The following is a 15,367-nucleotide window of genomic DNA, read 5'->3' as shown; positions in this document are numbered from 1 at the left end:
AAAATCTACTCAAAACTGTTTTGTATTACAAAAAACCCAAGAGAAAACTACCAGGAATGGAAAAAATATATAGTCATTATGCCAATTAAATATCTATCTGAATTTAAAAAAAAATACTAACCCATACCAGACCTTAAAATTATGACAGAGAGAAAGGAGTCAGGACCCACATTTTGGAAAATAAACCCTTTTATGGAGTCTTTCATCTCTCCTTACCTTTCCTATGCTGCAAAGGTCCTGGTAATCACTTTGAAGTTGATCTATTTTGTCCTTTAAAGTGACATCCTGCACTAGTTCCAGAAGAGCTTCACCCTTCTCTCTCACTGACTTTACTGATGGTTCATGGGACAGCACCGTTTGTTGAAGTGACTTGAATTACAAAGAAAAAAAAAATGAGCTTGCTCATCTCTGTGGACAAGATGAATACATACATACGCCTGTGGCACGCCAAGAGATGATCCACCTCAAAGAAAGATTGGTACATATTTATGAATCAATAAGTGCAAAACATTAAAGAGAGAGTGATTTATTATGGCTAACACAGTTTCTAAATACAAAAGAAAAGTCACACATCAAATGGACCGTCCTATGTGGAGAAAAAAGGATGGGAAATAGTTCTACTTGGCTAAATTTAATATAGCTCATTCTGGCTTCTACCTTATTCCTTTCATCAGAGAAAAAAATTCTCAACATAAAAAGGCCACTATCTTTTGATTTTGAGGTCATGAAGTTAGTTCCAATTTGAGCTACTCAGGGAGTTAGCAAGAACAATTCTAATTGTGACCTTGCTGAAATAGGCTAAAAGCACTACTTAAATCTATCAAGAAATCAGTGGCCGGAAGGAAGAGGCTGTGATTCTTATGTGGCCTCTTCAAAGACAAGTTGTCAGACTTGGCAGAGAAGCCAAGGATAGAAATAGACATCGGCTGGAAGAGGCCATCACAAAAGCTTCCAACAGGGAAAGCTTTGGGGTAAGCCAGCACACTGTAATTCTTAAAAGGTATCACTCAATCATCCAGATCAAATTTATAACACAAATTATTCCACATGTAAGCTTGCATAATTGCTTCAAATATTGGAATGGGTGAAGTACCTTTGTCTATGTCATGTATAGGTATATCCACATCACTATTTATTCTTTCAAAAATCAATTTCTAAGGTACTCAGCTAGAGTTTGTTAATTAGAACTTATTTTCTTATAAATACGATATGTCATTTTCAATTTACCATAGGTCAGCTTCTAGCCTTGGGTACCAGAAGATGAAGGGAAGCCTCAATATGGAAAAGATATGGGATCCTCGTGCCAGCAATATTTTACCTGGGGGATCCAAATACCTGGCTCACACATCAGAAAAGATCTTCATTGATTGACAGATACATACAATCAATAAATGTATTGACACAATCTTTGAGTATCAGATCTCTGAATGGAAAAATAACTCTGAAGTAGCGGATTTAACCCAGTAAATCTCCACAGGTCATGGCATCGCTGGACAGCTGCAGAACGGACACGTGCGGGATGCATTCCAGCAGCTGTTACGGGTAACACACAGCAAGAATTACCTCCCTCCCATTTAGTCTCTGCGTGAACTCCGCATGCATCTGTCAGTGAGTAAACACATTACCTTGTATTTAGATAACTGAGCTTTTTTCTCATACAATTCCATTTTGGGTTCTTCAGGAACACGTAGGATTTCCTGGTATTCTGCTATCCACTGTGTCAGGGCTTTGCATTTATCTGAGAATTCCTTTGCTAAATGAAGACCTTTTTCCAGTGTCATGTGTTCTTTCCGGACAGTGCTGGTCAGTTCCTTCAACTGCTCCACGTGATCATGAATCTCCTTTCTTAACCTCTCTGCCTCGCCTTCCTCCAAGTATTTAACAGCCCTCTCTCCTTTCTCCCGGGCTGATTTCAGCAAACTGTGACCTTTCTCCATGTCTTTGAGCAAAACCTGAAAAAGAGAGTGAGTAGGAAGCAAATGTAACCTTATTTCTTTTCTTTTTCTTTTTTTTTTTTTTTTGAGATGGAGTTTCACTTTGTCACCGAGGCTGAGTGCAGTGGCACGATCTTGGCTCATTGCAACCTCCGCCTCCTGGGTTCCAGAGATTCTCCTGCCTCAGCCTCCAAAGTAGCTGGGACTACAGGTCTGTGCCACCATGCCCGGCTAATTTTTGTATTTGTTAGTAGAGACAGGGTTTCACCATGTTGGTCAGGCTGGTCTTAAACTCCTGACCTCAAGCAATCCACCCACCGCAGCCTCCCAAAGTGCTGGAATTACAGGTGTGAGCCACTGAGCCTGGCCATTTCTTTTCCTTTTAAAGAAAGGTTTCTCAAGGCCTGTTCTTCAGTCTACCTATTTCCCTTTAAACTAAGTTGTTGATGTTCATAACCAGATTTGACCTGCCAGGAATCAGGAACCCTGGCTTCTTTACTTCGATATAGGTTCTAAAAGTCTTGATTGATATATCATTTCCAATTCAGAGAATCAAAAAAGAACTTGATGTTTCTCTCATCCCTAGCAATCTTTTCCAAAAGACCTGAGTTTAAACTCTGGACAGGCACTGGGCCATTAATTTGAGAGGTCGTTTTCTCTTAATATTGAAGTGTCACACTGGAATTCAGTTAAGACTTTCATGGGTGTCCATGTGTAAGTCATTCTGATAACAACACATCATAAATAAGTGAAAGCCGGCTTCTGGCCTTAAAGAGCCAACTTAATATTTCAAGTAAAACGATGAGCTCAGGATCACCAGTCATAATGGTTGGGATGATCACTTGTGCTTCCAGTATCTATACAGGAGAATGGGCAGCTCGGTGAACGGAAAGGTTGGACACAAATCTGAAGTATGTGTGCCTACCTCCAACGTCTTCAATTTCTTCCCCATCATTGTTGTATCTACTTTGTCAATCTTGGTAGCCACATTCTTGAAGTTTTTATGCGTAGAGCCATACCAATCCGAATAGGAACTGAGGGATGATTCTGATTCCTCCAAACTCTGAATCTCTTCTTCCAGGAATTTTATTTGTTCCTATGAAAGAACAGAGAAAACTGAACGGTGAAGTAAAGGCCTGTGCCAGGGCCTTTGCTGATGAATATGTATCTTCACTGGATGTTCGTGAAAGGAAGGCTATTTTGGCCGGTGAAGTTTGCTGGCCTATGCTGAGCACCTGGTGACCCACTCACCAGCACTTGGAGAAGCAGGGCTTGGTATCTGGAAGTCAGCTGGGTGGCCTGGCAACCCATTCTGCTGTTCACGTGGCTTTCGTCCAGTATCTCCTGAGCTCTAGCTCCCACTTCCTCAACTTCATCTCTGTACGCAGTCACTTCTTCGTGCCACTTCTGAAATGACAAAGTATCAAAGGGAAACATTCAATCTTAGCCATTTGAATAAGACCGATATATATCTTCTTAATGGGAAATGGTTTCAGTGTATGTTTAGAAGACGTTTATTTTGAGACATAATTGTGAAAATGCCAAATGTTATCTTCATAAATATATTAAAACAATGTGATACAAACTGTACCCTTGAGTTGGATAGTTTTCTGTATCTATTACACTTCCATTCAAAAATTAAAAATGAAAACAGGCCAGGTGCAGTGGCTCATGCCTGTAGTCCCAGCTACTTGGGAGGCTGAGGCAGGAGAATTGCTTGAACCCAGAAGATGGAGGTTACAGTGAGCTGAGATCACTTCACTGCACTCCAGCCTGGGTGACAGAATGAGACTCTGTCTCCAAAAAAAAAATAATAATAAATAAATAAATAAACCTGAAAACAAAGTGGCATAATTTTTTAGACGTCCTATTGTACTTAGATCAATTTTAAAATGGGTGGATAATGAAAATAAATTCCTAAGGCCCAAGCACTATTTTAGATTTGTGCACTAAAATTGCATAAAAATTAGAATAAAACTAATTCTCCAGTATTATTTCAATGAACTATATTGGAGTTATTTCATATCAGAACCATAAACTTAAATTAGTGTAACACAAACATTCATGTATCTTCACAAAACAAGGTAATAGGGTATGGAAGGAAAATATAAAATAATCACATTAAACTACATTGTATCAAAGGCTAATTTATGAAATAATTGCTGTAAGAGGAATGCTCCATTGTGATTTATTTTAACTTTCTAGGTAATCGAAAAGCTTTTGCAAAGCCTAAGCTTTGGACAAAAGATACTATATATTTTTATGGAACAAACTATGCAAGGTAACTGTAGCTTTGAGAAAGATCAGGAATCTACATGAGTTATACCTTCATCTGATGTAACTGTATCTCTTTGGTTGCTCGGTTTGACTGACGTATGGTCCTGGGACTAATTTTCTCCTCTGCTGTTTTGAGCCATTCATCTACTTGCTGAAACTTCTGCTCCATTAGCCTCAGTTTGTTCACTACGTTATTGAACTGAGTCCGGGTCTCGGACAGCTTGTGCTGGTAAACCTGCCAGTCTTGCCGGAGAGACTCTAAAGCCCGGTCCTCTGCCTGTGGGATACCTGATGGGATCACATCCTCTCTGGTGTGCAGCACTGAGTTCAACAGGGCCTGCCCCTCTGCACAGTGTACCTGTAGCTCCTGCAGAGAAAAAGGTATGGCTGTTACTCTGAATCATATTTCACACTTGCATGGGTTAGCATGTCTCGCCCAAGCCAACTGTGATTGCTTGAACTTCTCATTAGAAAAAAATGATTTTATTATGCCCTATACAAAAATACGTCCCTAACAATATTTTCTTCCAAGTCAGAAAGATTCCTAAAATTTTTCCAATTAAAATAATCAACACACACACACACACACACACACCCCAATATTTTTCTCAATCAAGTTTTTGAAATTTGACTTTTTAGCTTACAGGCAAAAACACTTGTGAGTAAAGAGTTATTGTTTAAAAGAATGACCTAGGCTTATTATGGCTCATAATCTGCTTAAAGTGCCTTAAGCTTCTTGCTTTGACATTGAATAGTTCAGTGCTACATTTGTGACTGAGAAAGAAACAATGAACCCTCTTTTTGCTAAGGAGGAATCTTTTGCCAAAGCTGTACTCTAGGCACTGTGGTGGCCAAGAAAAGTTGAACCTGGAGAGTGCAGGGCACACAAACCTGGGAAATTAGTTCATCACACCTGCCCACCAGGTGCTCCCAGGTGCAAACACATTTCCTCCACCAAAGCCTAAGCCCCAAAGATGTACCCTACAAATTTAGTATAAATCAAGTTTTGAAGAGCATATGCTATTTTTTATAGGATAAAAAGAAACTTATATCCTTAAAGATGTTGGTAAAACAACATGGAACACTTATACTTCTGGTGATAAACATAAATCTATATGGTCACTTGATCTGATCACCTAAAGTAAAATAAATAATGTCAAATCCCATCAACAATGCTAAAAATATCAATATATGTAGTTAAAACATAGTATTTCCTCAATACCATACTTTAAAAACCACTTAAGATTGCTAAAATATTTTTCTTACAAAAATAACAATCTCATATGGTTTCAACTAATAGAACGTTTTTCTTCAAATACGATGTCACTTCAAGCATGGTGTAATGTAAACACATATGCACATGGAAAGAGAAGAACTATAGATATACATGGTAAAATATTAATCAAATTGGCAACAAATACATAAACTTTATTCTAAAATTCTTAGACTTTTTTTCAAGATAATTTTTTACAATCATTTTCCTAATTCAAAGTTGGCAAACTTTTTCTTTGAAGGGCCTGATAGTAAATAACTTGGACCTTGTGGGCCATAGGTCTCTGTTGCAATAACTTAACTCTGCCATTGTAGTATGAAAAAAAACCACAGACGATACATAAATAAATGGGTGTGGCTGCATCCAATAATATTTTATTTAAAAATGCAGACACTGTGGCCCTGGACAGTAGTTGACTGATTTATTAATCTTCTCAGCATCTTTTCCATACTTCATAAATAACCACTTTATCTATTATCCAAGTTAATATTCTATTAGATAAATTCTCATATATCCCAAATTTCAACTCTGTATTCTGAAGGAAAAACATAGCTCAATATTTAAATAAATATATATTTATATATAATATTACTAAAACTATAAAATATATATAACATAAATATGTGTATATAATATATTAAACATATTAAAATATATTAATATATTTAAAATATTATATAAAAATATATATAAATTATATATGTTCTATGACCCAAACTAGGCCTTCAGGTTATACAGAATAATTTCTGAATATGGTCCACACGACTGGCCAATCCCCACACCATGTACATGCTACAGAACATCAGGATTCTGAAGAAATTCTGCTTTGTGGTTGCGGCATCACAATTCTCCACCACTGCTTCCTGTCACTAGCATCTTCCTTCCTTTTTAACCTTTGTGGTGGCTCACAATAGAAAATGTAAGAATTAATGCACGGTGAAATCAGGGGGAAGTTAGGTTTGCACCACTTAAATACTGGCTTAAGTGAAATATTTTCTTTTGACCAGAGCAACAGCAACATCTGCTGGTGATGGGTAACTATTGGCTTACTTCCTACACAAAAGCACAGGGCGCTCAGCATTTGCTTGCCAATGATGTTGGTAGTGTAGAACTAAGAAGGGTTATTTAAAGAAAATAGTCGATTTGAGTCAAATAAATTACAACAGCTAAACCTGTGGACTAGGACATCCTACTCTTTGGAGGCAGGATGGATGAGACCCGTAAGTAAGCTGAGGAAATTGGGATCCTTCTAACTTTTATTATTTACTTACTTCATGAGTAGACCATATATTTAAACAAGATTTTCTTCCATTTAATCCTTACAACTCTGTGGATGAAATTGGGTCAGAGAAGTTCTCACTTGCCTGAAGTCACCTAGTGTTGGGTTCCCCAAGGATTAGAGTCCCAACTTCCTAATCCCAACCCCATTCTCTTGACATTATACAATTTCCCAGACCTAACAGAAAAAGCCAGAAATTTTATATGTGACTAATAATCATGATGGTCCCTGGTTTTTCCACCTTATCCAAGCTGTAGGTAAAACTTACTCAATCCTGAACCAATTCTGATCCGGGCTGATAGCGCATCTGTAAGTTCCAACACATTGCTGGTGGGACATAAAGTGATCTCATTGGCCTTTCTCCATCTTCTGCTGTTTGTTTTGTACATGGCGGCCCCTTCTTGGTGAACTTCCTTGATTCCTACCTACTCCTTAAGGTAAGATTATGGGCCCTTCTTTGAGGCTACCATAAGATTCCTGGTAGTCTGTTAATGTCCTCACCACATTCTTTATAATCATCTTGCTATGGGTTTGTGTTCCTCATCAGATTTCGAGTTCCTTGAAGGCAGAAATCATATCTTAATCACCTTTACCTGAAGTAGCTAGCAAAGTATGTGTACTGTTTTAAGTGCCCAGTAAATACTGAATGAGTAAATAAGTATATAGGTTATGACCACTTTTTCCACCATGTCTGACTTCTCACCATGAATTATGGCCTGCTGGCCTGGGCACAAACACTTTTTTTTTTTTTTTTGGCTTCTCTAATTCCTTCTTCTAGAATTCTGAGCCCAAACCTGTACCATCAGCAATGTGGCAAGTTTTGCTTAAAACCACATGGCTCAATACATTGCCACTAGTTTGACTTCATGTCACCTTCTAATGCTTTCTGCTGCTGTCCCCCACATCTGGTTTGATCCCTTAGGGAGAAACAGGCAGGTAGGCCAGACAACCCCATCAATTGGATCTCCAGCCATTCTTGTCAGGGCCACCCTAGCAGCTCTATGAGTTCCCCAAGTGCTAGTCCTGCCCTATCTAAACTGCTACAAAATGAAGTCAACTAGCACATACTACTGAGGTCTCAGAATGTTCTTGATCAGACCTTATGGGGATTGCACTTAATGTGTATCAGCTAGCCACTGGGCTCAAGGTTTCTATTAACTTCCTATTGCTTAAAATAATAATTCCATATTCAGAATGAAGATTCCTTTGTTTTAGGATAAAGGAGGCTTTACCTGAAGATCACGCAATGTTGTCTCATGAGTGTGAGCATCACCTTCAAGAACTGAATACTGGTCGAGCTTTTCTTGTTCTTGCCCCAACCAAACTTCAAATGCCTTTAGGTCTCTCTGATACTCTTGGTGCAGGCGGACAAGTTTTTCAGACTTGGTTACGGCTTCCTATAATTAGCATTTACAATAATGAAGATAGGAACACATTACTTTATAAAGCATCAATGTGCTGTAATTCGCTTTTGTAATTTTAGAAAAATACAGTTATTGAGACATTGGAATATGAGTTATTTCCTAGAATCATGAATCTTTAAGATTTATGTAAAAATATAAAAACCTAATATTTCAGGAATAAATGTGTTATTAACTATTTTGTTGAATTAACTACATGATCTCTGAACACCTTATAAAATGTAACAGACAGATTAAAAAATGAATTCACTTTACTAATTTCATAAAAATTCACTTTTGCTAATGAAGAAAATTGAAATTTTTATATTGTGCCTTAAATGAGGATTTGGACTTACTGTGGATTTAATTTTCCACAGTAGAATGTGCTCTGAAAAAGCATATTTATTTTCTTTGTGAGGACTAAACGAAGAATGATAAATACTATCAGTGATTATTTTCCATCTTAGAAAACTCTCACGATCAGACATACTAAGGCATTTATGAGTCTTCATTATGAAGCTGTCCAGAATTTTTTTAAAATTGGTACATTTCTAGGAATTTTTAGTTGAAAATTATCTTGCTTTCACAGCTTTCATAATACTAACAATATTTGAAGGTTTTTGTTTGGTTTTGCCAGTAACACCTTTAAAATAATAAAAATTCATTTTGCTTTTGTTCTGTTTTCCCAAGCCCGTCATTCTTGAAAATAAATGAGTCTTTAAAGGAGCACAGCTCCAAACACTCCCCTTGCGGTGAATCTACAAGGAAAGTGCTTTGCCGTACCTTGGCCCTCTCTTGGATGGCTCTGTATCGTTCCTGTAGATCCTGGAGTTCTAGCTGGGTGACATAGTGTTCTGTCATGCCAGCCCCTTTGACTTCGATGGTCTCCAGCAAGCTGCTGTAACTCAGCACTTCTTCATTTAATAACTAGAGAGCATGTAAGAAAAATAAAGTGGTTACCCATGCACCATCACATCAGTGACATGCTAAAACCAAGATATTTTAACTGTACAGTTGACAAGTGACTTCCGGTTACCCATTCGTCCATTCCCCCATCTATTTATCTATTTGACACAGATATGTGTGTGAATGCATGGAGTGTGTGTGTGTGTATGTGTGTATTTTATGTCTGGTCCAGAACTTTCTCTAAGATATGAATTCCCAATTAATGACTTTATGTTTCTACTTTAACATTTCAAACTGATTATGACCAGAAATGGACCCCTGATGTTCACCCCATCCCTATTCTACCCCAGCCTCCCATGAAACCCTCTTCTCTTTCCATCTCTTTTCAAACAGCAAATGCCATGACCTCCCACCCAGCCGGTCAACCCAGAACATGGGAATTGTTTCAGCATCTTCTCTAGCTCTCTGTCCTCTTAAACCATTAGGAAATCCAGTTAGCTCTACCTCCTTTTATACTGTGACATCTGTCCCCACATCTCCTGCAAACTCCCCAGCGCAGGCTGCCCTCCTCTTTCACTTGGACTTTACAGTAGTCTCCCAGGCGGATTCCTGGCCACCAATTCTCTCCCTGTCCCTTATTTCATGCTCCACACAGCAGTCTAAGTGATATAATGTCTTGCAATTAAAAGTTGAATCATGTCACTTCTCAGCTTAAAACCTGGATTATCTTCCCAATGCTGCCGGGATCAAGAGGAAAATCCTCAGAGCAGCTGACATGGGGATGGAGGATCAGGCCCTGTCTCTCCATCAAACTCCCCTCGCAGCCCCTCCCTGCCTGCTCTCGCCCCAACAACACCTGCCTTTCTCCTCGCAGCTCCTCAGTGCAACAGGATCTTTCCCTCCACCAGGCCTGAGGACCCGCTGTTTATTCTATCTAGAATGCTGGTTCCTCAACTCCTCCCCAGGCTCATTTCTCTGCCTTAAATTCTTTAGTGCATCGAGTAAATGTCTGCTGTTTCAGAGAGGCCTTTCCTGACCCTCTCCCCTGGCCTCAAACAACTGTATGAACCTTTTCAAAATTACTTTCTCTCACACCACACCACTTTTTTTCTTCATAGTACTCAGCAGTTATAATTATTTATTTGTGCATTTATCACTAAGTGAATGCATCCCCACTAATGTACGCTTGACTGTTTTTACTGCTAGAATCAGGCACAATGCCTGCATGTAGCAATTTCTCAATGAATGTTGATTGACTAGAAGAAGAATCCAATTAATTAAGCAATTAATTATTATAACAGATAATACATGCAGGTATTTATGAAGCAGATAATTATAATTATATTAATTTACGGATGCGCAAATGAGCCCCAGAAACATTAAGTACCTTAGCATAGGTCACATAAGATCATTTAGTCATTTAAATAACTTTTACTCAGCGTGTGATCTGTGTCAGAGAGCCAAGTGTTGAGGATATGAAGAAAATTAAGCATCTCTATCCACTGAAGGAGAGGGACATGCAAATATGTATCCTATGAAATTGATAAAGAGCTTTGAACCAAGGGCTATGAGAGAACAGAACAATGAATCAAGCCTGAGCGGTGGTGGTGTAGCATAGCTAAAATGACTTCAAAATTCATTCAGAAAGATAAGTAGGAGGTTGCCAGGGGCAGAGACAGAGCAAGGACCTTCTGTAAAAAGGGAAGAGATTATGCAAAGGCATAGAACTGTGAAGACTGCGGCATGTTCAGGAGACAGTGTGAGCTTCAGCAAGGCTGGAGAGCACAAGGGAGGAGGCTGGGAGCACGAAGGAAAGGAACATGGCAGAGGAGCTCATTTCCATTCTTACAAACCAGGCAAGGGAGATTGAGCTTATACTGTAGACAATGGGAAGCCAACACAGGACCTCAGGCTGGAAGTGAGACATTCATCTTTATAGGAGATAACAATAGATACAGGCAAGAAACAAGGTGAAAAATCAGGAGTCTGTTCCAGTTCAGGTGAAGAGGATGGATCAGCAGAACCTAGTGCCCAATGCAATGAGAAAGAAGGCACTGGCAGTAATGAGGTTTCCAATGTAATATATTCAGGGTGAGGTGACACAAATGAGCAGAAATAGAGAATGTGAGAGGTTAAAGGATTTCTGTGTAGAAGATCATAAGTGCTGTTCAGGACAATGGTAAGGGGGTGAAGGAACAGGCTGTCCAATGATCATGCCCTGGAGTGAGGCTGCAGCTGTAAACCAAAGGACTGTAAAACTTCATGTTTGAATACTACTGTCAGTAAGTTTTAAGAACATGCCATTATTTATTTATTTTAAAAATCTTTCCATGTAGTACTGTACTAATATAAGCATTATGACAAATGCACAAAAAATAACACAAAAGGATGTGATTAAAAAAAGAAAGACTTCCTAACGATGAGCAGGCTGAAGACATTAATAGATATTTCATGGTGCTACATTTTCAATGGTTTGTATTACAAAACATGGGTCTACATGGTTTTCCTGGAAGGGAAAATTTTTACTCACTAATAAAATAACCACAAATGAAATTCCAGTTTAAGAAGGCTTTAGAAATTATACTATAAGCCCCAAACATAATTTGGTTATGTGCACAGTCCCAGCATACACGTAATCCCATTTTTGTCTGACTGTGGCACTCTAAAGAAGCCTGTAAGAAAACAAATGGAATCTGGAATCCAGCTCTCACCTTGGCTTTTCCGAGCATACTTATTTTATCCCGCAGCTCTGCATGCTGCCTTTCTGATTCATTTAGGTTGGCTTCCATACTGTCCATCCAACCGGAGAACTGTCGAACATCATCCTGGTAACTTGTCCATTTTGAGAGAGCTCCTTCGAGTTGACTGCGAGGGATTTGAAAGGACAATAAATCCACATTGACAATCCTTAGGACTCTAAAATCTGTCATTGTGTTTGCTCCATCCACTCCAGTCAGCAAGGGGTCAAGAGAAGCTGACTTGGGAATGAGCAGGCTACCCAGGGCTTAACGACACTGAGTCCAGGTGTGAAGGGCAGCCTCAGGAAGCAAGGGACATTTAACCCCAGGCCAATATGCAGAAACATGGAACTGGCTATCAACTCAAGAGTCAACAGCTAGGGGGACAGCAGACACTGAGAGAGGTTCAAAGGCAAAACTGGGAGAGATCCCCCTGAGTGGGTCTTTTCTGGAGCCAAAGCCCTGGGCAGGGAGAGAAGCAATACTTAACTCTATCAAACTGAGCAGGACATTCAGAGCAGGAGAGAAGAACAAGTACAGTAACCACCTTGCGTGAGATTAAAAATCAGAAAATCACAATGAAATAAAAGGACAATATTTCCTGACTTGGTCTAAATATTAAAACTTAATTATTTCTCTTATAGATAAGTTAAGCATTTCTCTTGTCTAAACACACACATGCTTTTTTTTTTTTTTTTTTTTTTCTGAGACAGAGTCTCGCTCTGTCACTCAGGCTGGAGTGCAATGGCATTATCTCGGCTCACTGCAAGCTCCGCCTACTGGCTTCATGCCATTCTCCTGCCTCAGCCTCCCGAGTAGCTGGGACTACAGGTGCCCATCACCACGCCTGGCTCATTTTTTTGTACTTTTAGTAGAGATGGGGTTTCACTGTGTTAGCCAGGATGGTCTCGACCTCCTGACCTTGTGATTCACCCACCTCAGACTCTCAAAGTGCTGGGATTACAGGCGTGAGCCACCGTGCCCAGCCTACACATGCTATATTTTAAATTCCATTAATCATTTCTGCCTAGTTGTACTACCAGGTTTTGGGTCCTTTTGCAGCAGAAACTATAAGTGCTCCATCCATCCACACTCCCAGATCACACCACTGCAGCACAGGGCCAACTGGACTTCTAATCGCTCCTAGATCTCTTAGCTTGAAGACATTCTCTAGGCTCTGATGTACTCTCAGTTTGAGGGCAATGTAGGCAAGAAGGGCAGGGGAGCCTCACCCTTAGGGGCAGCCCTCAACTGCTCTTCTAATTCATAGGAGTTTGTTTCCAAATACCCCAGATCCCCTGCCCTTGGATGGGATAACCGAGGCTCACACTGTATATCAGCTCTCAGTATTGCCTGACTAGATTAAGTTGCAGTTGCTCACAATGGTGGGCAAATTGCTTGATAACATACCTGATATGGTTAGGCTCTGTGTCTCCACCCAAATATCATCTTGAATTATAGTTCCCATAATCCCCACATGTCACGGGAGGGACCCAGCGGGAAGTAACTGAATCATGGGGGCGGTTCCCCCCATGCTGTTCTTGTGATAGTGAGTGAATTCTCATCAGATCGGATGATTTTATAAGGGGCTTTTCCCCCTTTGCTCAGCACTCGTCTCTCTTGCTGCCACATGAAGAAGGACGTGTTTGCTTCCCCTTCCGCCATGACTGTAAGTTTCCTGAGGCCTCCCCAGCCATGCGGAACTGTGAGTCAATTAAACCTCTTTCCTTTATAAATTACCCAATCTCAGGAATGTCTTCATAGCAGCGAGAGAACAGGCTAATACAACACCCTTTATTTACTGCCCTCCCCCTGCCTGCTATTTCTTTCCTACTCCTCTATTTGTATTTCTTGGGTTTACCTCCCATGTCCACTACTTGGTTTTAATCCCTATATTTTTACATTATGAATCTTTTTTTTGTATTTTTATGTTAGCAACAACAACAAAGAGAAACATGCATTTTTAGTTATATTAACATGTAAGCACAATATTCAGGTCAATCTAAATGTGAGATTACATCTGCCAGTTTCTTTTGTTCTAATAAGAGAAAAGAAATAAAAAGAAAGAGGAATTGAAGGAAAAGGGAGGAAGGAAGGAAGGAAAGAAGGATGGAAGAAAGGAAAGAAGGTAAGGAGGAAGGGAGGGAGGAAGGAGAGAGGGAAGGGAAGGGAAGGGAAGGGAGGGGAGGGGAGGGGAGGGAGGGAAGGGGAGGGGAGGGGAGGGAAGGGAGCCACAGAAATGGTCTGTTCAGTCGTATTATATTGATTTTTTAGTAGTAGCTTCCCCAGTGCTTGGCCGTAGTTTCCCTCACCTTTTACAACGAATCCCTGCAGACAAAAGGGATGCCCACATATCCTTCACACTCTGCAGCTGCTGTTGAATCGTGGGAATGCCTTCTGGAGAGGTATTCTGAAGGACAGATTCTCCCCTGGTTACTATCATTTTCATCTGAATCTCTTTTTCCTGTTTGACTGATAATAGAGCCTGTGAAAACAAATACAGAAGTCCTTTGTCATTTGTATGTTTAACATTTCTGGTTTTAAATATTGCAGAGCTCCTAAAGATCACAGAATAATATGCAATTGTATCCAGCCCTGGAGCTCCCAGTCGGCTGAGATGGAGGGTGGGGAAGTGGCTTGCTGGTGAGTGCCAGTCACCAGTTACCCGCGGGTTTTTGCTAAGTGGCCTTGGTGTTGAAGGTCTCCAGTCTTCTCTGAATAATCCCTTCCTTCCAGTGAAGTTTTACTTTACTGGTTTTAACAAGGGAAAAATATAGTACAGTAGAATTCATGATTTCTCAAAGGTTATAGGATGAAGAGTTTATAAATGTTATGGTCTCTACAACAAAAAAGCCTATAGAAATTGATTATACATTTCATGTTCTTCATAAGCACTATTCTTTTTTTTTTTTTTTTTTTTGAGATGGAGTCCCGCTCTGTCGCCCAGGCTGGAGCGCAGTGGCCAGATCTCAGCTCACTGCAAGCTCCGCCTCCCGGGTTCACGCCATTCTCCTGCCTCAGCCTCCCGAGTACCTGGGACTACAGGCGCCCGCCACCTTGCCCGGCTAGTTTTTTGTATTTTTTAGTAGAGACGGGGTTTCACCGTGTTAGCCAGGATGGTCTCGATCTCCTGACCTCGTGATCCGCCTGTCTCGGCCTGCCAAAGTGCTGGGATTACAGGTTTGAGCCACCGCAAGCACTATTCTTTTTCTATGTGAGAAGGAAGTTTTTTCTTTTGTTTTTTTAGAGACAGAGTCTATCTTTCTCTCCCAGGCCTCAGTGCAGTGGTGTAATCATAGTTTACCGCAGCCTCGAACCCCTGGGATCAAGTGATCCTTCCAGCTCAGCCTCCCTGGTAGCTGGGACTACAGGCACATGCCACCATGCCCAGCTAATTTAAATTTTTTTTTTTTTTTTGTAAAGATGAGGTCTCAGTATGATGCCCAGCCTGCTGTTGAACTTCTGGGCTCAAGCAATTCTCCCACTTCAGCCTCCCAAAGTGCTGGGATTATAAGTGTGAGCCACTGGGCCCAGCCAGAAAGAAGTTTTAATTCCAAGTT

At 40.2% G+C, this 15,367-nt stretch overlaps 1 protein-coding gene across 22 annotated transcripts in view; it reads right to left on the bottom strand.

Moving 5' to 3' along the window:
• The window catches only part of SYNE1 (spectrin repeat containing nuclear envelope protein 1), a 523,271-nt gene that overhangs the window by 231,591 nt on the left and 276,313 nt on the right, over positions 1-15,367 (bottom strand). For all 22 annotated transcript variants that reach the window (XM_021936839.2, XM_031667714.1, XM_021936840.2 and 19 more), the window contains 9 exons: positions 14,120-14,292; positions 11,781-11,934; positions 8,947-9,090; positions 7,996-8,160; positions 4,261-4,578; positions 3,186-3,341; positions 2,860-3,030; positions 1,626-1,952; positions 217-369 (listed from right to left, as the gene is read on the bottom strand). In XM_021936839.2, the coding sequence (XP_021792531.2) occupies positions 217-369; positions 1,626-1,952; positions 2,860-3,030; positions 3,186-3,341; positions 4,261-4,578; positions 7,996-8,160; positions 8,947-9,090; positions 11,781-11,934; positions 14,120-14,292 (1,761 nt within the window). The remainder of the gene's footprint in view (positions 1-216; positions 370-1,625; positions 1,953-2,859; positions 3,031-3,185; positions 3,342-4,260; positions 4,579-7,995; positions 8,161-8,946; positions 9,091-11,780; positions 11,935-14,119; positions 14,293-15,367) is intronic.

Source organism: Papio anubis, chromosome 6 (assembly GCF_008728515.1).
Source record: "Papio anubis isolate 15944 chromosome 6, Panubis1.0, whole genome shotgun sequence".
Taxonomy (NCBI): domain Eukaryota; kingdom Metazoa; phylum Chordata; class Mammalia; order Primates; family Cercopithecidae; genus Papio; species Papio anubis.
Note: the sequence above shows the minus strand (reverse complement) of the source record. Positions and strands in the feature narration are given on the sequence as shown.